Consider the following 25,412-nt stretch of genomic DNA (forward strand, 5'->3'; position numbering starts at 1 on the left):
TCTTTCACTCTCAAGCTCTCTCTCAATTTGTATTTTTTTTTTTTTATTGGTCTCCCCTTTTAAAATACAAATGCAATTTATAATTTTATAATATATAAGGTAATGAAGAGGACATAAACCAAGCACGGTAAACATTAGAAGTTGGTATAGGCCATAACTATATTACATAATGGGCTAAAAAAAATTAATAACCCTTATTTTTTTACAAGAACAACACTTAATTCCCTCATTTTAAATGTGAGCATTTGTCTGTGTAATAACAGATGCCTGCACAATACACACACCTGTGTTTGGAGGACTATTTTATTTTTGTATTATAATTATTTATTTTTTGCCCTTGCTGTAGAATCAAGAGACTACAACTACTCTTGAAAGTGAGAAGGGAAGGTGAGACGGATATGAAAGGAACCTACGAAGATATTTGCTTTAAAATACTCTACCGTTCAAAAGTTTGGGGTCGGTACGATTCTTTTATGTTTTTGAAAGAAATTTCTTATGCTAACTAAGGCTGCATTTATTTGAACAAAAATACAGCAAAAACAGTAATATTATGTCAGAACTGAATTTTCAGAAGTCATTTGCTGCATTCACACCATGTCGTAATTACCGTAATTGCGAGATGACAACACGTGACGTTCTACTCGGAGCGGTTCACATCCTCGGACTGTGGTCAGGTGGTACAGTGGTCACGTGGTAAAAGTCATAGCTCTCATAGAATTCCCAGTTTACAACACATTCTACGAGGACGTAAATGCTTTTTACAAGACATTATCTTCTAATTACGGTAATTCAGACATGGCTGAACTAAACTCATCTATTACTCCAGGCTTCAGTGTCACATGATCCTTCAATTCTAGGATCCTTCAATCCTTCATTCTATGTTGATTTGCAAAAGAAACATTTCTTCTTATCAATGCTGTCAGTTGTGCTGCTTTCTTTGACCAACAGAAAAGAATAGTATTTTTTAAAATAGTCTTTTACTTTCTGTAACAGCATAAAAGTCTTTATTATCACTTTTGGATCAATTTAATGTCCTCATAAAAAAACCCCAAAAAAACTACTGATCCTAAACTTCTCAACGACAGGGTATAAGGACCATGTGTCATGTCGTTATTTCTTTACTCTCTTAAATGGATCCAGCATTCAGAAACAAGCATCTTAACTACATGTGTAACTTTCCTGAAGAGCATTTCCTAAGACATCCTATTATAGCATTTTATTTCTTTCAACATTTGTTCATAAAAAAAAAAACTTAACAGAAAGTGCTACTTTCAACTAATCAAAATGGCAATGCGTACTTACTAATTAATTTGTACAAATAAATTATAAAATATGCAGAAAAAGAAGAAAAATCCACTCAAAAAAATACAAACACCTCTTTGAATATCTGTATAAAAAGTGAAATATATACCAAACCATTGAAAGTAGGGTTTTAAAAAACACAAACGTTATAAAAATAAAAGAAATGGAAAAATATTTGGGATGTAGCCATGAATTATCATCATGTTTTTCTAATCTATTACAGGTAAAGGTAAATGGTAAAGCAAAAAAAAACTTGGATATTGCGGATCTTACTTTCAGAACAACGGTTTAATTCGTCTTCAACTCCATAAGTCCTTTATGTAATAAAGGAAGGAGTATTTTTCAAATGTATGTTAAAAGATGAAGATGATCATTACTGTAAAACGTTAGACTATGGCTTTAACATGTGGCCTGTACTGCTAATACACAGTGGTGTGTTTCTGTTTACATATTCATATCTCTGCCACTACAAAATACTTTTTATAAAGAAAAACAAAGTTTGAAAGAAAGTTTTAACACTGGCTATAATGCCCAGTATCCACCATATTAAACTTTTAATATTTTTTTTTATATTACATATACAAGTGTATGTTTATTTCTATGGCAGCTTATAGTTTTACATTAGTAAAAAGTGTAAATGACCACCATATTTGAAAAATAAAACTTCTGTGTAGGTTTTTAAAGTACCCAAGTGCTGTTATGGTTTGTTTGAACCTGATAGCTTAAAGGGATAGTTCACCCAAAAATTTCAATCACCATCATGTGTTTTAAATCCGAGTTTCTTTGAAAAGAACATTGGTTTTCATTTTTAGGTAAACTATCTTTTTAACAGAGAAATGCATTTGAGATGAAACCCTGATTATTAGATCAGTATAATGACAAAAATATAGTAGTAATGAAGTTACTGGCATGTACATATACACTCACATTCAAGTGTGTGAAAGATCAGCATACTGAGCACATTTGCATTCAATAAGTGACCTTTGACCTTTTATATACAAACAACTGAATTGGCATTGTACATATTCAGCCCTTAATGGTATATAGATTTTTTTTTTTTATTCCATTTGAAGCGATTGAACCAGTATTTCCTGTTGTGTGTGCGATTTATATCCTCTTGACGGCTGACACTTTAAAAAACATACAAGGCTTTTGATTAAGCAGCTCCTGTTATATTTTACACTGTCACATGGAAAGTCTCTTTAACAAAGAAAAGGCCAATGTAAAATATTCTCCCAAAAGACCTGCCCCAGCGTCTCCTGATCGGCGAGTATTATTTGATAAAACTGTGAAAAGAAAGAGAAACTTGTTCTCTTGAGCACAAGTGGAGGTGGTGTTGCCATGGCAGTGCTTTTCCTCGCAGGCAGTGGCTCTCAAGCTGTCCGTCAAACTGAAATCTCATATGTAGTTCCACCCACTCCTGTGACCTTTTTGACATTGGTGTGTCTGCTGGGAGTTCCAGAAGGAGTCCCTAGATGGCAGTCACGTGCCTGGCCCTTTAGTTGCCCGTTGACTTTACCTGGACCGGGGTCCTCTCTATGTGGAGAAAATATAATAAAAAAAACAGGAAAACATATTTCAGTTGAAGACTGTATCCTCAACTGTTCTCCTCTTATGTTCTTCATTAGGCAGGTAGAGAGTCAAACATGTACTGAATGGTTTGAAATGTTACAAATGCAGAAGAGGACAGTTGAAGAGTGGTGGAAGGGAATGAACATTAATACAGGACTCAAAAGCTACTTGTCCTTGCAAGTATGCCTTGCAAACTTTTTTAAAGGTACACTATGTACGTTTTTTGTTCAAAAGATAATGATTCAATACATCAGAAATCCTTCTTCCAAAACGTGTTTTTTGTCAGATTCACTGTGGTAAGCATATTATAAGCATATATATTTTAGAACTGACAGGGCGGTTTTTCCACAGGAAATTGCGTAAATATGTCACTCGCCCGTGGCTTATTCGGATATGGTGAGTAAGGTATATTATTGAACGGAAAAATGACCATATGTAGCTCTCTAACGGAGTTTATTGTAGAGCATTATAGTGTGAAGGGTCATTTCATTATGGTTGCTGTAGCGCTGTGCTGGAATTAAAGGAGAACTCCGGTCAGTTTTAACATTGAGCTAATTTTTGAGTAAATTTGGAGTGCTGTCAGTACAGAGAACAACGACAAAAATCGGTGTTGCCTACACCGTGTTATCCTCTTTTTAAAATTTGCACCCTGTTGACTTCAATGGGGCAAGTTTTAAACCTGCTTTTAGCCTCTTAACATCCTTGATGTGTCATTACAAGTGCACAGCCATGTGAGTGATTCCTTTAGAGTTAACACGGGTGAATCTGACTGCAGTAGATGTGAAAGATATGAATAAAAATGATGTTAATTCAGCCAGCGCACATACCTGTATTTTCTTCCTGTTTTCGGTTGAAGTCCATAGTAATCGATTGTCGAGTTCATGCGCGTGATAACCTATGCGCGTGAACTCGACAATCGACTACTGTGGACTTCGACCGAAAACAGGAAGTAAATACAGGTATGTGCGCTGGCTGAATTAACATCATTTTTATTCATATCTTTCACATCTACTGCAGTCAGATTCACCCGTGTTCACTCTGAAGGAATCACTCACATTAGCTGTGCACTTGTAATGACACATCAAGGATGTTAAGAGGCTAAAAGCAGGTTTAAAACTTGCCCCATTGAAGTCAACAGGGTGCAAATTTTAAAAAGAGGATAACACGGTGTAGGCAACACAGATTTTTGTCGTTGTTCTCTGTACTGACAGCACTCCAAATTTACAAAAAAAATAGCTCAATGATAAAATTGACCAGAGTTCTCCTTTAAGTACTGTGTCTATTAATGTGTATAGCTGCAGTAACTTCTTCAGCGAGTCAGCTTGAGATCCTTTCCATCTAAACTGGTTATATCTCTTAAGCCTAGTAGTGTATGTTTTATGAGCAGTAACAGCTATTCATCCACACGGACATGCAGAGCCGAAGCACAACCAAAACAATGTTCTTCCACAAAATGTATGCTAGAGGGCCAGAAGTTACATAGTGTACCTTTAAATCTGTTTATGATAGTTTATTTAAAAATAGTTGTTATGCTTTCTTCACAATATATTAAAAAAGAAAAACATTTCTTATAAAAACTAAAAAAAAACTAAAAAAAACTAAATGCATTGCTAAAAAAATGGATCATTATTTTTTGTGGGATCTATAAAAATGTTGTCAGGTAGAATTTGAGCCCTGTAATAAATCATTATATTAAAGAAGATACAATGGCTTAATGGTATGATAGATCAACTCATGCGGTTTGATGTTAGTCACTTATCAGTTGTAAAAATAAGAACAAAAGAAAAAAAGCAACAAAACAAATAGTATGCACATACAGTAAATGATTGTGAACAAAAAGCACAACTTAAGCATAAAAAAGCAACTCAAACAGAACAAAAACATGAATGGATATCACATCATGATTTTTGTATATTACATTGATTTCTGACAATGCAACACTGTTGCATTTCATAACCATAATGCAATGAAATGTACAGTATGCCAGAAGTAGATACCATGCAAAATGTATCAAGCTCATGAATATGAATGAAAAGACATGCAGACTGGGAAACTGATGATAATGAGGGGAAAAAAGGCAAAGAAAAGGACATTTATTTGGCTACCAGATACATTATCACAAAAACATTTTCTTCTCAGCAGAAAGGCAAAAAATAAAAAGCATAACCTTATGTTTTCCCAATAACAATAATGACAGAAATTAAAGTACAAAAAACAGTACTCAAAAATTGACAAATGAACACAGCAAAAATGACATCTCTTTTCAGACCCATTCGGGTCAGAGCGTTCATATCTCATGAACCTCTAGCCTATTTAGTCTATACATCATGCACCTATCTTCACCCTCTTTACCGATTGGTTAAAAGTAGATGCTATACGTCATACCTTGTACCCAGACGTGGTGAGTCCGCCCTCTCCAGGGCGCTAATGAAGGCGACCTTCTGATGTGCGTATAACGGGGAACGGGGCACAGCTGTCGGAGAGTGATGCAAATGGTGCACCGGAGAGCGATATTGGTGTTCGGCTGTCCTGCTTGCACTGCCTCCATCTGTGTGGAGGGACGTAGTTGAAGTCCTCGGTGCTCTGGTGAGCGAGGATGCGGAGGAACGCAGAACGGGGGTTCGGGGAGCGTATCCCATCAAGGTGTCCCGAGAGCTGCACACAGGAGGGGTGGGCTCTCGGGGTCCGGGGCCTCTAGGACTGTCGGGGTAACACGTCCCAGGTGGGAGTCCATAGGCGGCTCCACTGCAGGTGTCAAACACACCTGAATCGTTGGCGTAGGCCACCGGCGCTTGAGCGTGCCGAAGCATGAGTTTCTCCCTCTCCTCAAACTCCTTCCTCTCCTGGATGGAGGCCATGATGGTTTTAGAGAGGTTGTCGTAGCGGACCGGTGAGGGATCTCGATCTCTCGGGTGTGGTGACTGCCGCCCGTACATCGCTCCCACGTGCACGGGGCTGTAGGACGGGGGACCGGCGTGTCGTTGAAGCTCGGGCCCTCGCACGTGGCACATTTTAGTGGGCAAGTAGGGTGAATGAAAACCCATAGAGGGCACTCCCGGGTGGGCCGCACATTCGCCCAGAGATGGTGTTAAGCTGGGGGTTAGCAAGCTATCGTAGGACAGGCTGCCATTGCGGCCAGATAACGTCCCAGGAGAGAAGACTCCTTTGTGAGGGGTGGAAGTGACCGTTTCTGGTTTGCTGCCACCCAGTGGCACACGGTCGGCCCTGTTCACTCCCTGTTTGAGGCTGAAGGAGCGAGACGTCGTGCTGAAAGAGTCCAGCTGGAAAGGGGAAGACTGGTACGTTCGGTGGAGAGGAGTGCTGCGGTAGTCTGGCAGATCCAGATTTGGCTCTGAACGGTAATCGTGACCCCGCTCCTCCAAAACTGCAGAGGGCTTACCATTCTCGGACATTACAATCTGAGAACAGACGAATACAATTGAGAACATTTTTCAAAATAATCAGACAGCCTTTTAAAAATATGATATTATATTATATCAAAAGTATATTATTATATTTATTTATTTTTAAGTATAATATAATATTTATATTATATTTCAAAAAGTTTGGAGTCAGTTTTTGTAAATTAATAAAAAAAAAAAAAATGCTTTAACTATTATCCAGCAAGGATGAATTTAACTGATCAAGTGACAGTAAAGACTTTTACATTGTTACAAATGAATTTTATTTCAAATAAAAGCAGTTCTTTTGAATTTTATTCATTAAATAATCCCAAGAAATATTAACATGGTATCAACAACAATATTAAGCCAAACAACCTTTTTCAAATGTGATAATAAGAAATGTTACTTGAGCACCAAATCAGCATATTAGAATGATTTCTGAAGGATCATGTGACAATGAAGACTGGGATAATGGCAGCTAAAAATTCAGCTTTCCCATCAAAGAAATAAATTATATTTTAAATGTATATTAAAAATAGAAAAGAGTGTTTTTGCTATATTTTCAATTGAATAAATGCAGCCTTGGTGAGCATAAAAAGTTCTTTCAAAAACATTTGAAAAAATCTTACCAACCCCAGACGTTTGAACAGTACTGTAATGTAAATTATATTATATTGCTGACTCTCACCTTCTCTCCGGTTGCGTGATAGTGCACTTTAGGCATGGTGCCGAAGGAAGGCCGGTATTTGTACATGGCTGGGGTGGATGGATTGGTGGGTTTGCTGGACAGGGAACTCTCTGGAAAATGTGGCACAAATTAAATGAATGACTCAACAGTACTGCAATATGATGCAACACCAGATGGCAGTAGAAGTGCAGTTTAGAAAAAGATGATTTTTCACAAGCAGAAAACAGGCTTTGATGAATTAGATGAATACAATATTTTATTTATCATCACATGGTTTTTAAATACTTTTAAGTAGCATTTAAAAAAATCTCGCAAGCCAAATATATGTTTAAATATATAAATAATCACAGCAACAAATTAATTTTGTTACATCTTGGTGCTGACTGCTTAACAAAAAACCTAGTAAACTGCAAACCATTTGACTATGAGTGACTGGCTGTTCTGTAGCGCTACTTGCCTTCGCTGGAGGTGAGTTGACTCTTGAGCTGGTTGTAGCGATCTGCTTTTGGTGGCAGAGGTGGCTGTTTATCTATACTTTTATCATCCACACCATCCAGACTAGTCTTAGACTAAAGCACACAAAAAAAAAAACAATTTATTTTGGGAAGCATGATTTAGGCACAGGCACCACATTCCTAAAACTGTTCCTCTAAAAATGAGGACACCATGCATTTTAATAATTCCAGTTTTCATTGAAATCTAAATAATGAGCCTGTTTTGATGACATTATGAACTGCACTTACTACAATAACAGAAATGATTAAACACCATTGAAATTCCAGGATGTAGGCAGACAGAATTAAAAGCTTTTTTTTTTTTTTACTCACTTTGCTTCGTAGGATGTTACTATGGATACCATTATCGTTGACTTTTACAGTGATGTGTCGGTTAGAGAGGTCAGGGCGGAGGAATGGTGGTTTCAAAGCGATAGGAATTTTCTTCCTGGGATCAGCGATATACCTGTAGAGCAGATATACAACTGATGACGTGATGTGTGTTGAAATGCTTTTCCTCCAAAACAACACGGATTTGATATTTTTAGATAAAGCATATAAATTCATGGGTCAGACTTAATCAGTGTATACCAAAATCAGACAATGCTTGAACAAATATTTGATAAAAATGACATTTTCTCATGTTCATTCATGCTCTTTCACACCCACACGACTTTCTTTCTTCTTTGGAACATGAAAAGCTTACATTCTGAAGATTTAGATTCCGTTTAAAAGGGTCATTACCAAAAAAAAAAATTATTTACCTATTACCTATTATTTTTTCCACAAAAATATTAAGCAGTTTTCAACATTGATAATATAAGAGATGTTTCTTGAGCACCAAATCAGCATATTAGAATGATTTCTGAAGGATCATGTGACACTGAAGACTGGAGTAATGATGCTGAAAATTCAGCTTTGAAATCACAGGAATAAATTACATTTTAAAATATATTCAAATAGAAAACAGTTATTTCACATTCACAATATTACTGTTTTTTTTTTTTTTACTGTATTTTTGATTAAATAAATGCAGCCTCCACGAGCATAAGGGAATTCTTTCAAAAAACACACACAAAAAAATCATACTGACCCCAAACTTTAGAACGGTAGTGTTTGATAGCTTCAATTCTTAACAGTCTGATTCATTCACAAAACAGATTGATCTGGCTCTCGAGTTCTTGAGTCAAAAGAATGATTCGCTCATGAATCACATATTATTACTTCTCCTATGAACTCTCATGTTTGTGCCAAGGAGAGCTAGTAGATGTCAAGATGTTCAGTTTATAACCATTTAAATGTTGGTTCACTCCTCACAAAAAGCTACTCTATGGCTTCAGAGGCCTTGCTTTAATGTGTTCCTTATAGTGTAAAAGTATACATAAAGCGGCGTATAGACCGCTTTTATCCTTTTTTAAACTTGAAAACATCAGACAGTGTTCAGAAGAAAGAAAGCCATACTCATTTGAAACAACTTGAGGGTGAGTAAATGATGGCACTTTTTTTGTTGTTGTTGAACTTCTATAATTTATATTTCTGATTCAAGGAACATTTTAATTTGTCCTGTGGAAAAAAGTAATAAGTTTACAGCAATCTCCTTTTGTTCTGCTTTGACCTCACAAAAGGTGTCCTCTATTGTTTCAGAAGACGCCTAAACGAATTTTAACAAGTCATTAACCTTGGCTCTGATCTGTGTTTATACGGCAATCACTTTCTCTCTCCCCATTGTTACATGACCTGCTTCAAGTCTTCGGAGCTATACGCTCTTCCTGCTCGGAGTGTCATAATACAGGCAAGAAAAACAGGACGCAATCTACCTTCCTATGGACCTCTATTCTTCTGAAACCCCCTCTAGATTGTCTACAATGATAAACAACCTCTTTTTTCCATCCATGTCTTCTGTTTATATTTGTTACAGTAATTATTAACGGCGTCACACTTATTTTAAAGCATATTTCCTTTTCTGCTGCGCGCTTTTATCTCAATAACAAAATAAGCACACAACAAATACGTCAGCGGTGAGAAAACAGCAGTTAAGAAAGCATCTGATCATATCGACGTGGATACATTTGCACAAGCTCTGCAATTCATCGGCATTAAGTGGACAGATGAGATCATTAAAATTACAATGTAATGATTGTTTGATTATAAAGTATATTTGAGACGACAGACTACTTAGATCTGGCTATGTGAGACTATAGTTTGAATTAATTCCTTTTCTTTACATGACACATTGACATTACAGTACAGAATAGACCTTTCGGCTTTATCCTGAACATTGTATAAGCATTCATTTCATGTGTCATTAAACGGAAGAAAGGCTCTCAGGAGCGAGCATAAACGTCACATCCTTTTGATTTTCTCAGCAAAAACGTCATAAAAATCAGTCTACAGGCTTTCATAGACAACCTAGGAAGTCAAAGGGCTCGTTTAAAAAAAAAAACACAGTTACACGGTTAAGTTGATCCTTCATAGGGCTTTTGTAGCATTTGCCTAAGCGGAATGTTCATTGAATCCTGCCTGTTTTGCAAATAGAAAATAACACAACCTAATGTAAATTCACTTAAAGTGAAATGAAACACCCATCTGTCTGTTCCAACTGGTCGTGGAAACACACCGTGGCCAGTGGATTTCACACACTTTCCGGTATGTGTGTACTGTGCGTGCTTGCAACTCTCAGGGATTATGTACATGAATATATGTGTGTGCAGAAGCCAGTTTCTTCTTTACCTAGGAGCAAGCGGACTGCATAAGACGTGTTTCACGTTGCCACAGCAACCCCGAGTGAACGGATTCACTCCTCCTCTGAACTTTCCTGTCACCTGAGAACAGAGAGAGAGAGAGAGAGAGAGAGGAATTCTACTTTCAGCATACTGAGGAGAGTGGAAAACAACTGTCCTTGACCCAAAGGACCGTAATGTGCATTGAAAATAACAGCCTTTGTAACAGATGTCATGCACGAACAACAGCAGGCAATCAAGTTGGAAAGACATCAAGGTGATTCTGAGTGGGTGTGCAACATGTGACTACGAATCTGCCTCTACATATGCGTATGTTGTTACACAGACCAGATAAATATATTTAGTGTTGTGTAATTTGGTTCACCTGTTCGTTTGTGGTCCGTCCTCTGACAACAAGAACCATGTGAAACCCAGTGAGGCCCATAACAGGGATGAAGAAGAGGCCAGTCACACACATGACCACAAGACTAGACAGCAGGAGAGTCAAGGAGCCCACAAAATCACAGCCAATCAGAACATTTTTGATTTTTCATACACAGCTAAGTGGAGCAGGATTGTGAGCCAATGAGATCTCACCGTGGGCCCTGTAAGACGAGCAGTGTTGTTATTGTTAAACAAAATGGTTAAAAATATTAGACGGAAAAGGTCAACTTAATAAACTTAAACGAAAATTAGAATTGTTGCTTTAGCAACAAACTGAAATAAAATAAGTTTCAGTTGAAGTGCTAAAATAAACTAAAGCTAACTCTCTCTCTCTCTCTATATACATAGTGTGAGCATATATATATATAGAGAGAGAGAGATAGCTTTAGTTTATTTTAGCACTTCAACTGAAACTTATTTTATTTCAGTTTGTTGCTAAAGCAACATTTCATATATATACATACATATATATATATATATATATATATATATATATGTGTGTATAGCTTTAGTTTATTTAGTAGTAGTAGTTTATATAACTAAAAAAACAATACTGCTGACGACAAAAATAAAAAGATGCGACAAAGAGAAAAAAAATTATATACAGTATATATTTTTTCAGGATTCTTTGATGAATAGAACATTTAAAAGAACAGCATTTATTTGAAATAGAATTCTTATGTAACATTATAAATGACTTTTTTGTCATTCTTGATCGATTTAATACAATCTTGCTGAATAATAGTAATGTTTTTCAAAATAAAAAAATTAAAAACCATTCTTACCCCAAATTTTTAATTGGTAGGTAAATAAATGTATTAAATTCAACTAAATGAGCTTTCATCATTGTTGCTCTTCGTGGAAGGATACGTCACAGTTGTGTGGAGTGCACTCAGAGTCTCAAGGTGGTGTAACACGAACAGCAGGCCAAAGGAAAATACGCCCACCATGTGAGCACTTAGAGACAGCAGGAACAAGAAGAAATAGCGATAATTCCTCCGACCAATGCAGTTGTTCACCCATGGGCAGTGGTGGTCAAAGTCCTGCAGTGAGAAGGGAAGTATGTATGTGTGAGAGCGCTGGCATCGTGATCATTTTATATAAAGCAGGAATGCTGGTATGCTTGTTCCTATGCGTCTCACCTCCACACAGTTGTCACACACGCTGCAGTGTGAGCAGCGCGGAGGTCTGTAGAAGTGGCACGTGGCACACCACTTCATCCGCACCTGAATTCCCTTTATCTCCACGTTTTTATAAAGCGGAGCTCGGAAATCATCGTCTTTGTCTTCGTCCTCATCCGCTGGGATTGGAAGAGAAACAGAAGGAAATTTCAACATTCACATCAACATTGTCTGTGTCTTGCAGTATTCTAGACGTCCTAATCGTGGAGCTACTGCTGTATCTAATCTGCAGATATTTGAGTTGGGAAACTCAAATGATGACAGGATCATACCTCTGGGAAAGACTCCAGGGTCCATGAAGGTGGCCATGCTGAAGTTAGCCAACACAAAGAGGAAGATGATGCCATTGTATAGAGGCACAAGTGGGGAGATGGCCTTGGTTAACCACGGGCACCTGAGAGGGTACAAGAGAGACAGAAGAATGTTATAGCTCAAAGTTGATCATTTCACAGCCAGAGGTTGTTCATTTTTTAAATTTAATTGAATCCCTAGATGATTCATGCAAACCTCAGAAAACTTGTGAGCTTATTCAGCCATAAGCAACCTAATGCTGATTATTGACAGAACATTTTGATAAAGTAAAATCACATTTGTGCAGATATCTTGACTCTTGTGACAAACTAATCAATAAAGACATAATTTTGGCTGATAACTATAGCTAATTAATTCCCCCTTGGGTCAGTTAAAAAATGTCAACATTATAAAGATTATTATTTGATTATTGTTATCATTATTGCTAATATTATTAAAACAATAAAACATTGTTTGAAATCAAATGACAACAATATTTATAATTATTATTATATAATACTTGTTTTGCATAAATGAAATGACAACAGTAATAATTTAATACTACTAATAATAATTATTTTATTTAACCATTTAAACATATACATATTAACAACAACAACAACAATAATATATTTAATAATAATAAAATTAATCATTATAGTAATTAAAAAAAATTCTATTATTATTATTTTTTAAATAATTATTATGTACAGCTCCCGCATTAGCTAAATGATATCAACCATAAACATATAGATATCGTAAGTGGCTATTAAACAAACCAATACTGATCAAACAAACAGAGCTTGGCAATGTCTTATGGGTAAACTATTGGTGCCCAACACATACAAAATATAGGACATTTAGCAAGATGACATGTTGCAGTCCACGACTATCTGTCCTACCATAGCACCTTTCATAATACACTCTATAAGTGAACTCTACTCAGGTCTCATTTAAGATGGGTTAACAGGCAGAGCAGAGCATATATATTTGAGCATTTCTAAACTTGGACCTGAGTCTATTGCATTTCATTTTCTCGCCAAGAACCGCCCATTCAGACAAGACGCCGCCATTGGATCGACATGTGAAATGACCAACCACATTTATTTTAGAGGTCCATAAATCTACAATATATTCATAGTATAACCACAATGTGAATAAAATCATCCAAAGAAAGATTTATCAGTCTTTGAGAATGGCTGAGATTTCATTTCTTGCCTATGCTAAGGTTGTGTATGTGTATGTGAATTTGAATGTGAGTAATACAGCAGATGCATAATAATGCAACAAGCCACTCAAGGACTTGCTTTACAGTGATTTTACCCGATTTATTTGGCGAAAACATCATTGTTCAACACATAATTGCATTTAAGTATAGCAGCAATTACAATAAACAATATTTCCATTAAGTAATGTAGTCCATTAGCCTGACTGCAGACCGTTTATAGTTGCAAAGCTGTTACTGTATATCGGCTATTCCACAGCAGCTTCAAACAAACCTCACCCAATCAGATTTTAAAGCTGGAATGACCTATAACTCTCTAAACTCTCCTGCTGCGTCAATTCTCTCTCTGTAGGCAGTAGATCACAGTACCATTCTCTCGAACCCGAGGGAAAAGCACTAACTCCTACTCCGTCTGCACTGGAGGAATGCCAGGCTGTTCGGATAGGTGAAATCTTCTGTCACCTTTATCTCACTGGTGCGATGCGATACGATACACTCATTCCATTTGGTTTTCTTCTCAATTAATTTTTTTCTTCATTTTAATCAGAAACTTTACAATGCAGTCCTGAGAATACAAAGCAGTAATGAAGTGTAAGGTAAGAATGATAAAGAGGCAAGAATCACCACCCTCAGACACAACAGAGCAAAACAGATGGAATAACTACTCCTTCACGTATAATCCAATCACAAACGGACGTCCTCAGAATCAATCCATGCTGTGGGCAAAGAAATAAAAGCCTGTTTTATCGGCCGCATGAACAGCTCCTTGGGGGTAAACAAGAACGTCAGGGAAATTATGGAATAAATACACTGCCTGTGAAATGCAATAACCCTTGATCGGTTGATCTGCAAGCGTCTTGCTCTATGCGAGACAGACAACAGGCTGCGTTCATGAAGTCTTAAAGGCTTAAAGTGCCCTTCATCTGAAAGACAATGCAGAGATTCTTTAGAATCTTTCTTTAAAGGTCGGCACATTATTTCGTAGTTTTCACATGCTAAAGGCTTGGGGGCCACACAAACACACATACATTTAAAATTGATAATAATAATAGTAAATGTTAATAGTAAATGTTGAGCACCAACTCATCATTTTAGAATGATGATCTGAAGGATCATGTGACACTGAAAACTGAAGTAATGCCTGCTGATAATTCAGCGTTGCCATCAAAGTAATACATTTCATTTTGAAATATATTAAAAATAAAAATAAGCTATTTAAATTGAAAAAATATTTCACAATATTACTGTTATTATATACTATTACTATTATAACAGTAATAGATTTGGCAAACCCATTCTATTGACCTCGCTTTGTGGAAAAGGAGCATTGTCATATGAAGCCATTCACAAAGTGTTGAAAACACATAATTCTCATATATTGCCAAGACTGTCTGGACAAATTCATCAATTCCTCCTCTGTGTACTATAATTGTAAGCACTGAAATTGTTATAGTATGCATTGTTGCTTTTAAACAACATGACTACAAGTCTATTGACTATCTTCATGAAATAATCTAAGGTTGATTTCTTTAGTGAGGGCTTCAATGGAAATCGCCATTTCTCATTGCCATTTTATTGGTCACCCCTACTAAGGATTAAACCAGCGAACTTTGTGCTAGCAGCCCGGATCCTAAACCTCGATTTACCTGCAAGCCTCTTGCATACAAGATCCCCCTATTTTAGTGTAAATTACACAGGCTGGAGGGGTGTATATTAGGTTTAATTTAGGACATTCTCTGCAGTGTCTCTCATGCCTAGCTGTTACAAACATTAGCATTTCTGTGCCAGAGGCAGTCGCTTTTAAGGAGCCATCTATCTGTGAGGATTATAATTTGCCAACAAGATCAATATAGATAAAAGGAACAACCCTGTCAACAACAGCTTTAGGGAGCACAAATCTTTTAAACCGGTGCTAGGTAATTCATAACTTTAAGAGATTAAAAGAAAATACATTAAATATGCTAGAAACTAAGAGAGAGAGAGAGAGAGAGAGAGAGAGAGAGAGAGAGAGAGAGAGAGAGAGAGAGAGAGAGAGAGAGAGAGAGAGAGAGAGAGAGAGAGAGAGAGAGAGAGAGAGAGAGAGAGAGAGAGAGAGAGAGAGCTCTCAACAGCCCCAACAAATCTGGTCATTTACTAGATGATTAATAATAAAAATAACTAATTATAAAAAATATATATATTTTATACATGAACGAATGAAGGAACAAACAAACTATTTAATTAGTGTTGCTTGATAAGACAGTTATCACTATTACTATGTTCATACTTATCGTAGTAAAATAAAATAAAATATTAAAATTAAGCTGAAATAAAAACTGACAGGGTGTTGCAGGTGGTTTCCAAGGCATTAAACAGTTTAGGATTTGAATTGTTCAAATCCCTGATGTTAAGTATGAAAAATAATTATAATTGTTATACATGCCTTAACAACAACCTGTAATAAATATCTATGGATATCTGCTTGGATCTGACAGCAAGTCATCAAACAGTTTTCCCCCTGTATATGCATGTGGCATCATTGATATGCAGCATACTAGGGCTGTAACGATCGGTTTCATATCGCATATCGTTACAGCCCTACAGCATACACACCTCCATGATGCACTGGGATGATGAATGTATTTCAGTGATGTAGATCCCATCTGACTACACAAATAACACATCTAAGTGCCCGAATAGAGGCAAAAGCTTTTGAAGTTCCACCTATCATATCTGTCAGAGAGTTTCAGTGCTGAAAATTCAACATTAATGCTGGGTATGTTTGTTGTACACATTTTCTTTTTTGTTCTCGCATTTACTGCATGGATGCAATCTTATGCCTGCAGAGATAAGATAGTCTTAACAACTGAATTCACACCTCTATTGTCTTTTTTTTTTTTTCACTTCAATCCTCGAGTTGTTCCAAAGCACCACAAGCCAATTAGTGAACCCTAGGAGTCCTGTATCTATTATAAACATTGTTTCATTAATCAACGTGTGAAATCTACATGGTTTATAATGGAGCAGAGGAGTCCAGAAAAAGAGGAAGATGGTGACGGGCTTGAATGCAGGAGATCATTAATCAGTGAGACAGGTGCTAACTGAGGGAATGCTGAGACGCTAACGTTGTGTGGTGAACAGATCCACCCTGGAGCTTCTGACAACAGAGAAATCAAACACGTTATTCATTAGAAGGACTTCCTGTAGAGCCGTACTAAAAGAAAAATTATTGCCCTACATTTCCCTCATTAGAATCTTATGGAAGTAAACGACCGCTCCAGAGAGTATGTGTGTTGGCGTGTAAGAGTAGAGTACACACATTAAGTTCAAAATTAACACTTGCCAAGCTTCAGATACGTAAAAATTACATTTTAATGGTGACTTTGTAGGATTTGCAACTTAATAAATGCTTTAAAGTCACCATGAAATCAAAATGGACAATCTTGGTTTTTTTTTATGGAATATTGCGGTATTTATTATAAATGATTTATCTGTGGATATCATTATTTATTTCAAATTCATGTGCTTCACCTTCCTCTTGCAATAACATCTCTTCTCCGATGACCTGTTTTTCGGAGCGACAACCTGTCACTCACTGGTGTTGAAATTAATCGATGCATCGTGATGCGGACGTGAACGATTCTGCATCGATGCAGTAATTCTCGCGTTAGCGTAAAATGGCAGTTACAAAAGCGAGTAATCAAAAATGCACCAACTGTTTTAACCAGGGGGGTAATCTATCAGCCGGAAACTGAAGCTTCTCCGGGGGCCGCCATTGATTAGCAGACCCCCACCTGGTGTTAGCATTCCATTGACTCCCATTTATTTTGGCGTCACTTTGACAGTGAATAACTTTACATCTGAGGCGTTTAAAGACTCCATTTGTCAATTATTTATTTCTAAAGAAACACGAAAATGTATAAAAGGCTCCATTACCTTGTATCTTACGTTATGGCCCCGTAGAAGCAGTTTTTGTAAAAAATGGCTAACGATTGCGTCATAACCACGCGACTCTCTGTCGCACAGTAGAGAAATTACCATATAGACAGGAAGAGAAGCTAGCAGGCAGTCGGTGGGACATGGAGGCAAAATGACAAAATAATTAATCAGAATACTTAGCAAAAGTTGCTCCTGCTCCTAGCTCATAAGCTATGTTTCCATCAACTTGTCAATCGAATTATCTGAAGTTCGGTAAAAAAAATCATGCGAATAAAGCTGCTGAAAGTGTGTTTCCATCAAACGGCTTTAAAGCGAATAAAAACCTGTGCGTAATGACGTCACATGCTGTTTTGCGATCAAATTGGTATATCGAATTGATTTGAGACATTTTAAGGTGTTTCCATTCATTTTCACACTGAATCGCACAACATTCAAGCAAACATTTGCGAACAAAGTTTTTCTAGACAAAATGGATCGCGCCATCTACAAACAAATGATCAATATTGCACAAGTTGTAATGGTGCAGAGTCCTGCACGGGTCCATTTTTTGGGACCGCCCCCGCCCGTACCCGCAAAGTTCAGCAGATCTGACCCGTGCCGCGATAAATCGCACACAAGCTAAAATCATTCAATTTAAAGTGCTTTATTTTTTATCTCGCACCTCTCTCAACATCACCATAGCCTCATGAATGGGCTAATGAGCTAAAGTGCGCTTTGTTTTGGGCCATTCAAGTAGCCCTAGGCTACCTCCAGTTCACGCGCGGGCGCCTCTCCGTGTCCTGATTATATTGCCTGAGATTTAGCTCTTATATATTAAATCCAGGAAAATGGTTGATTAAACATTGATTAAAATTAAGATACAATTAATACGAAACGAAATTCACTTTAAAGAAAGTCTTTCTACAAAAACAAACTTAATAAAGTGGTCAAAATCATGTCTGCCCACTCCATTTGTCTCCCGATATTCGGGATCATCTTATCTTATTCATGCTTTTTTCACTTTTCATATAATCAACATAAAAAAAATACATAAAAACTAAATCGTTTTTTAATGACAGGGTTACAACACAGGCTTATTAGCCTGCCCTACAATCATTGAATATTATTTTGCTTGATTGACGGGTTTTTATTTAAAAGAAAGAGCGTAGCCTACGTTTGTAGACCTATAATAGGCTATGGGCAATTTACTTAGGCCTACTAAAATATAATTAATATTATTTTATTGCATTTGTATTAGTTGTTTGAAGAGTAAAAAAATAATAAAAAAAATCGGTCGATCTTAACGCAAGTTTACTACAACCGGCCATTCGGTCGGACTAAAAGGGGGGGGGGAAATTATTGGGTCGGTCCTAAATTGACAGGATCGGTCGGGTAACGGCAAAGACTATTTTTAAGGATGCCCAAAACACAATATTTGCGAGTGTGTAATGGCAATTTAGACAAACAAATATTACACATATTTTTCATCCGCTACCCGCCCGCAAGGAGTTCATTATCCGCCCGCATCCCCGCCTGTGAATTTTAGGAATCATGTCACAATCCATCCGTTTTAGCCACTTTTATGCGGGTACCCAACCCATTGCGGGACTCTAGGTGCTTATGTGACAGCTGATAGCGACATTATTTGACTGTTATGGCATTTCTTAGATTTTTGCTATAATAGCCGTTTTATTTTTCTGTTAAATTCAATTCAAAAAGTATCTCGTCTCCTCGTTTGTCCACGTTGTTGACACCGGCCATGTGTGCAAACCAGACAGTAGCCTATAATGGGTGCAAACTGGGCGGAAATTAACAAACTTTTTCTTTTGTGGTGGGTTGTACCCAAAATGACCTAAAACTTAATCGCAATGCATTATTTATTCGGCAAATAACGTTTCCATCAGCGTTTATCGCATAAACCGTATATCGATCAAGATCAAATCCGATCAGACCGACCGTATTTCATTTTAGTCGATATTCAAGAAATTCAATCGAATTTTACTGTTTCCATAAGGCATTTTTCATTCGATATCACATAATTCGGATAAAAACGTGGTGATGGAAACATGGCTTATAGACACCTCCTACTCACGCTCTTCATCTCTGCAAGTTTCCGAAGAGAATGATTCAGATTTCTCTTGGCACAGCTACTAGAAGACAGACAGGTTGCTCACATCACATCTACGTCGTCAAGCTCAGTTTGAGTCTGTGCAGTACGCTCAGCCATCAGGAAGTGAGTGCTTCTAACTGACTTCACTTTTCTCCGTTGAATCGAATGGGTTTCGCTGTGTCCATTTCTTTTACTGTCTATGGTTTTAACGAAGCGGCAACCTTCCGGTCTCTCTCTTGAATCCAACACGGAAGTGACTTAAACTGCAGTTCATCGACTGGCCGCTAGAGACAGGCTCCAAAAGAGAGTCAATCCCATAGACCCCCATGTTAAAATGCCCAACTTAACAGTAGAAAAAACGATGTTTACAGCCGGTACAAAAAGTAGTTTTGGTCTATTTAGCTAATTTTGCCCTTCATGACAACTGTAAGGGGGGTGAATTTTAAATTATATTTAGCCTTAAGGTTCTGCATAATTAAGGGCGTGGCCACTTGAGTGACAGGTAGGGTGACCACCCGTCCCGCGTAGCGCGTGCGCGCACAGCGTTTGAAGCCCAATTCACGCGTCACGCAAATTGAGACCGTGTCACGCATAATCATAATCATAATCTATGCTTGCTCAAAAAAAAGTTGGTCGCTCTATATACTCGAGCCCCAAGCAGACAAACGAACATTACTTGACATTTCAGCACGCTATTGTTGCCACACCCACCCCTCAGTTGAACTGCTGACTAGGTTGTTGTCAACTTTTTCGTTGTTGTCATGACAGTGCACGCACGCGCATACCAGACACACTGGGAAGGAAGGAACTTTTAGACGCGCGCTTTCCAATTCGAAAAATTCGAGAAAGAGACTGTCTGAGAGCCAACGCCATCATCAATTAAAAAGAGAAGGTGTAAGTACAAGAAACAAGAATGGGGAAATTAATATTTGTGGCTTAAAAAGGTGTTGAGGGGGATACCGAGAGGGCTTTTTGTGACCTTTGCAAAACGTCCTTCTCAATCGGACATGGAGGGAGGGGAATACGAGGTCAATCGTTCAATTTTTTTTTAAAATACTTTTTTTTTTAACTGTTCCTGTGGTGTTGAGCAACTACAATTCCGTTAATCCTATACATTTATATTATAATTTATTAATTTATTTAAAGTAAATAAATTGTAATGAAAAATAAATAAAATTAAATAGTAAATCTTAAGTGGAAGTACATCTGTCAATTCATTGAATGTTCAAAATATTATGAGTATTTATTTAGAAAAAAATACACATTGGTTGGCCTATTCATGAGCATACATCAAAAGTTACACGTTTAGGAGAATAGGGCATTATTAATACTATGCAAGGTGGTATGTGCTAGAAATGGGTAAACCACTATCAGTGAGTCTGCCAGTGGGGCACCGCCGCGCCAGACAGTGTCCCACATTGTCCCTCAAAAACATACCCCTTGTCCCCCCTTGGGCTTATTAGCAGGTGGTCACCCTAGTGACAGGTGGATTGCCGCTGCCGTGCGTGATTGCCGTTTTGAATATCAATCCTGTTAAACACTTTCTTTATTCCACTCCGCTCATGTTAACATTGAATTATTCGCTAAGGAACACAGGTAAGATGACGTAACATTAGAACAGCCTTCTATCGGTGCACTGACTTTTCACTAAGCTGAACAGCCAATCAGAGTTCTCTCTCTCACCGACGGCCCGACGCCGATTCAACATGTCAAATCGGCTGAAAAAAAGCAGATGAGGACCAATTTCTGCCGACGGTACGGAACAGTGCGTAACACACTGAGAAAACTTAATCGGCCAACACACAAAAACTGCCAAAACACAAAAAACAACACACAAAAACAACGCTTGTGGGCGTTCCTAGTGTTGTCGCTCTAATGTTATTGGTAGACTGCACGTCTGAGCATATACCATCACAAGTGTTATATAAAACTGAGATATAATTCTAATTTGACTAGGAATTGGTCTTAAAAGATTTAAAAGCAATATTATGCTGTTGGGAGAGTGTTGTTATATTAACCACAGCAGTGCAGTGCATTAAATATTTAACTACATTAACGATCGATCAATCAACAAATTAAACTCATACTGTCAATAGTTACTAAAACGTTATTCGAATTTGACAAATAATCCATTTCTTGTCCCTTATAATCCACATAATGCATGGGGGAAACTGTAAAATGAACTGTCTGCAGCAGTGCTAAACTTGCATCATAAAATGACAACACTCGAACTAAATGTGTGAATTAAACTCACTGAGAATGTCGACAGTTTCTTTTCCATGCATCATTTTATTATATCCATACAGTCAAATCATATAAAACAGTGAAATCGCCCTCGAACTCTTCTTGCCTGCACTCGAGACGGTGACGTGAGCTGAACTCCACTGAAAGTCTTCTTTCCTATTGGTTGTCGCTCGCGAAAATCGCTTCTCATTTGCATAAAGTTGAAATTTCTGAACTTTTGTCGCGCGTCTCGTGTCGCTTGACACGCCCACATTCTGTCGCCAACGGTCACTGTCGCTCGTGTCGCCGGATGTCGCCAGCGCTCCATTGAAATGAATGGGATCATGTCGCTTTGTCGCTGCGTGTCGCTGGCGGTGTGAACGGGGCTTTAGTCGTTATGTCACCTCAACTAATCCCGCCTCTGCCCATTTTTGGTTATCTGGGAGTGACGCGGTGACGCTTTGTCAAGATGGCGACAGCCGGCTCCGCCCACTTTGGGCTTCAAAAATGCTCTTCAGAAACCTACGGGTGACGTCACGGACACTACGTCCATATTTTTTTTACAGTCTATGGTTTTAACATTTACAGCATGTGAGTGTGTGCGTTATTGTAACTTAAATACACTACTTGACAGTTTCATGCGCTTTTAGTATTTACTAGTGTTTATTAGTTCTAAATGCTCCTGTTGTCTCCTGTGTTCAGACTTAAGTTTTTTTTATGTTTACTACATTCAGGAAGTGTGCTTTCTTGGAGCAGATAAAATAAAAAGGGAGTTCATACAGTATATCTAATTGCTTGTATTCATTGACAAAAATGTAGCCATGGCATGTGCAGTAATATTGAAAACTGAGGATGCAATGCATTGAGATGCATCGTGATATAGAATCGAAACGTTGACATGATAATAATCGTGTTGAATCACGTAATCGAATTGAATCATGAGACCAGTGAAGATTCACACCCCATCACTCACATCAGATCATAGCAATAGTAAACAACAACAATCCGATCAATTCCCAATGGACAAGTCCTGCCCTACATTTTTTCTTGTTCGAGAAATTGCAATAGGGAAGAAAAGACTATCGACTATCAACTTCCGTTTTGTGCCGACTTACCTGTGCCGATCTACACTGATGCATCGTTCATCAATTCCGTATGAATTTCTTATACAAAACTAAATTTTTGAGTTTAACCAATATTTGACCGTAGTCAGTGCAGATTGTCTCTCCAGTTATATTTGTGTCTTCATAAATTTAAATAATTCCGAAATCAAATCGGTTCACAATGCATTTAAGAATTGCAACTGAATCAAATCAGTGTCAGAACAAATATTTACACCCATAGTGTTTACAATAAAGTTGTTCATCAGAGATAGCTGTTGATCTCAATTCATCCGTCATTGTCAAGTGTAGCAACAACTTAACTTTGGACCCTGCACATGAGCAGAGACTATCCCCCCATTTCTAATCTCAGTTGTTGTGCGGAACTAGCCAGTTTTCACTAATCCTTCCTGGGACGCCAAAGCTTGGTTTCCCCTTATCAGCTTCAGCAGTGTTTGCCAACTCATTCGCTGAGGCCCACAGGATCTCACAATATTCCTCCAGACCTTTAGCAGAACACATTAACACACAATAAACCAATTAACTTATCATGCAGCTTATAATTAGCTTAATCAGGTATTTGCTGTATCCCCTTAATATATGTTTGCTGGACTGACTTACTGTAGCTATGAAAATTCAATTGGGCCCCTAAAATTAAGCATAAAATACATCAAAACATGAAAAGAAATTGTCAGATTTCTGGCGAAGAGGACTGTGCACATGCTCAGGATATGCAAGAGCTGTTGGCTCACAGGGACTCTAAAATGAGTCACGTTTAGGGTCAGTAAGATTTTTGAATGTTTTTGAAAGAAGTCTCTTATGCTCACCAAAGCTGCATTTTATTTGATCAAAAACACAAATCAAAAAAACTTTCAGCAGCCATTACTCCAATGTCACATGATTCTTCAGAAATCATTCTAATATGCTGATTTGGTCCTCAAGAAATATTGTTAATTCTTCTTATTAACAATGTTGAAAACAGTTCTGCTGCTTAATATTTTGGTGGAAACTGGTGTCCTTTTTCTAGAATTCTTTGATGAATAGAAACTTCAAAAGAACAGAATTTAATATAAATCTTTAATTATAGCTAAAAATTATAAATGTCTTTGCTGTCACTTTTGATAGATTTAATGCTTTACTGAAAAAAAAGTATTTGTTTCTTTAAAAAACTTTTGAACTACTTGGACAAACACTCGAATCAGTGGAAGCTTGTTTCCGCCACAGAATAACAAATAAAAAAGGTAATTGTGACTTTTTATCTCACAATTCTGACTTTATTTCTCGCAGTTGCGAGTTTATATCTCACATTTCAGACTTTTTCTCAAGATTGCAAGATATATGCAAGAAAATGTCGGAATTGTGAGATATAAAACTTGCAATTCTGACTTTTTTCTTGCAATTGCGAGTTTATTTCTTACTATTCGACATTTCTAGCAATTACGAAACAAGCTTTCAAACAAATCCTCACCTCATGCCCTGATTTTGAAACTTCTCAACAACAATTTTTTTATAGCGCTTCTTCTCTGAGATTCTGAATACACAAACTCACAAACAAGATGCAGTGAGAAACGCAAATACAGATAAATCCCATATTAATCCATGGTAATCACCTCTACGAGAGTTAAAGCATCAGTCAAAACACAGCCAGAGGGAGTAATGCTCCCAAAGATACTGAATACACACTGCTAACAGGTCAAAACTTACAGGAGAACTATTACCAGCATAATTTCACCAGTTTAAAAACAATGAGCACACTACCACATGCCTACACAATAGGCATTATGGGATATGGTCCACATCAAAGAGATTATCTTCACTGCTAGCCTTTTAAACAATTTAATAATGAGAGGGAAAAGCACCATAAATAAGGTCACGAAGCCCCGTTGGTCTATTAATCACGCTCTGAAAGGACAATAGAATAGATGACATCTGCTCTTTCCTCATATAGATCTGTTTAAAACAGTAGAATACCCCCAACAACAGCAGCTTAAACTGATCTAAGGGCTGAACTAAGCAATCTAAAGCTGGATAAATGCGACCGGGTCACATTTAGACCAAAGAGAATCTGTCCCCAAACATCGTCACCACTGTTCACTGAAGCCTCTGTAAATATCTCCACACTGTCATATCCTTGTAGACTCAAAGCAAGTTTATACATACATCCACAGGTGTGCCCCTCAAACACACACACACACACACACACACACACAGTTCCGAACTGACAGTGCATATCTGAGTGGCAGTTGTTGGCCAACTCCACATCACATTCTTTACCAAGCGTATTTTAAGGCCAGACTGCAGCTGCTGTGGTTAACATGCGTGGCAAATATTGGACAGCCAAAACCAGGCCGAACATCAAGAGCTGGGCAAATTCATGCAGAAACCGAGATTTACAAATGTCTAACAAATGTATAATGTTAGTTTTGGTTTAAGTGTCCCCTTTTTAAAAACAACATTCAAATGAAAATAGACTTTCCCTTTAATAAATGTCTTGGGTCTTAATTAGGTCCTATTATGCTTTTTCAACTGTATTTATTCTGTAATGTTGCTGTTTGAGCATAAAAAGATCTGCAAGGTTACAAAGCTCAAAATCCACTCAAAAGGGAGATATTTTATTTAACAGAAACCACTTTCCAAGAACTAAAACGAACAACTCGTTTTGACTGCAACGCGTTTTTTTGTGAAGTCATAATTAAAAAAATCCCCGCCTGAAAAATGTCCTATTAACACCCATTTCGGAAGGAGGGGCTTCATCGAACAG

General features: G+C 37.5%; 1 protein-coding gene across 1 annotated transcript in view; it reads right to left on the minus strand.

Annotated features, from left to right (window-relative positions):
- Positions 1-966: 966 nt before the first annotated feature.
- Positions 967-25,412, minus strand: part of zdhhc8b (zDHHC palmitoyltransferase 8b) — a 67,627-nt gene continuing 43,181 nt past the window's right edge. The window contains exons 2-11 of the mRNA XM_081366371.1: positions 12,078-12,199; positions 11,767-11,924; positions 11,495-11,667; positions 10,566-10,668; positions 10,191-10,282; positions 7,794-7,926; positions 7,424-7,535; positions 6,967-7,076; positions 5,260-6,293; positions 967-2,838 (exon numbers count right to left, since the gene is read on the minus strand). Of these exons, the coding sequence (XP_081222497.1) occupies positions 2,688-2,838; positions 5,260-6,293; positions 6,967-7,076; positions 7,424-7,535; positions 7,794-7,926; positions 10,191-10,282; positions 10,566-10,668; positions 11,495-11,667; positions 11,767-11,924; positions 12,078-12,199 (2,188 nt within the window). The 3' untranslated portion in view covers positions 967-2,687. The remainder of the gene's footprint in view (positions 2,839-5,259; positions 6,294-6,966; positions 7,077-7,423; positions 7,536-7,793; positions 7,927-10,190; positions 10,283-10,565; positions 10,669-11,494; positions 11,668-11,766; positions 11,925-12,077; positions 12,200-25,412) is intronic.

Source organism: Scardinius erythrophthalmus, assembly GCF_964197995.2.
Source record: "Scardinius erythrophthalmus genome assembly, chromosome: 5".
NCBI lineage: Eukaryota > Metazoa > Chordata > Actinopteri > Cypriniformes > Leuciscidae > Scardinius > Scardinius erythrophthalmus.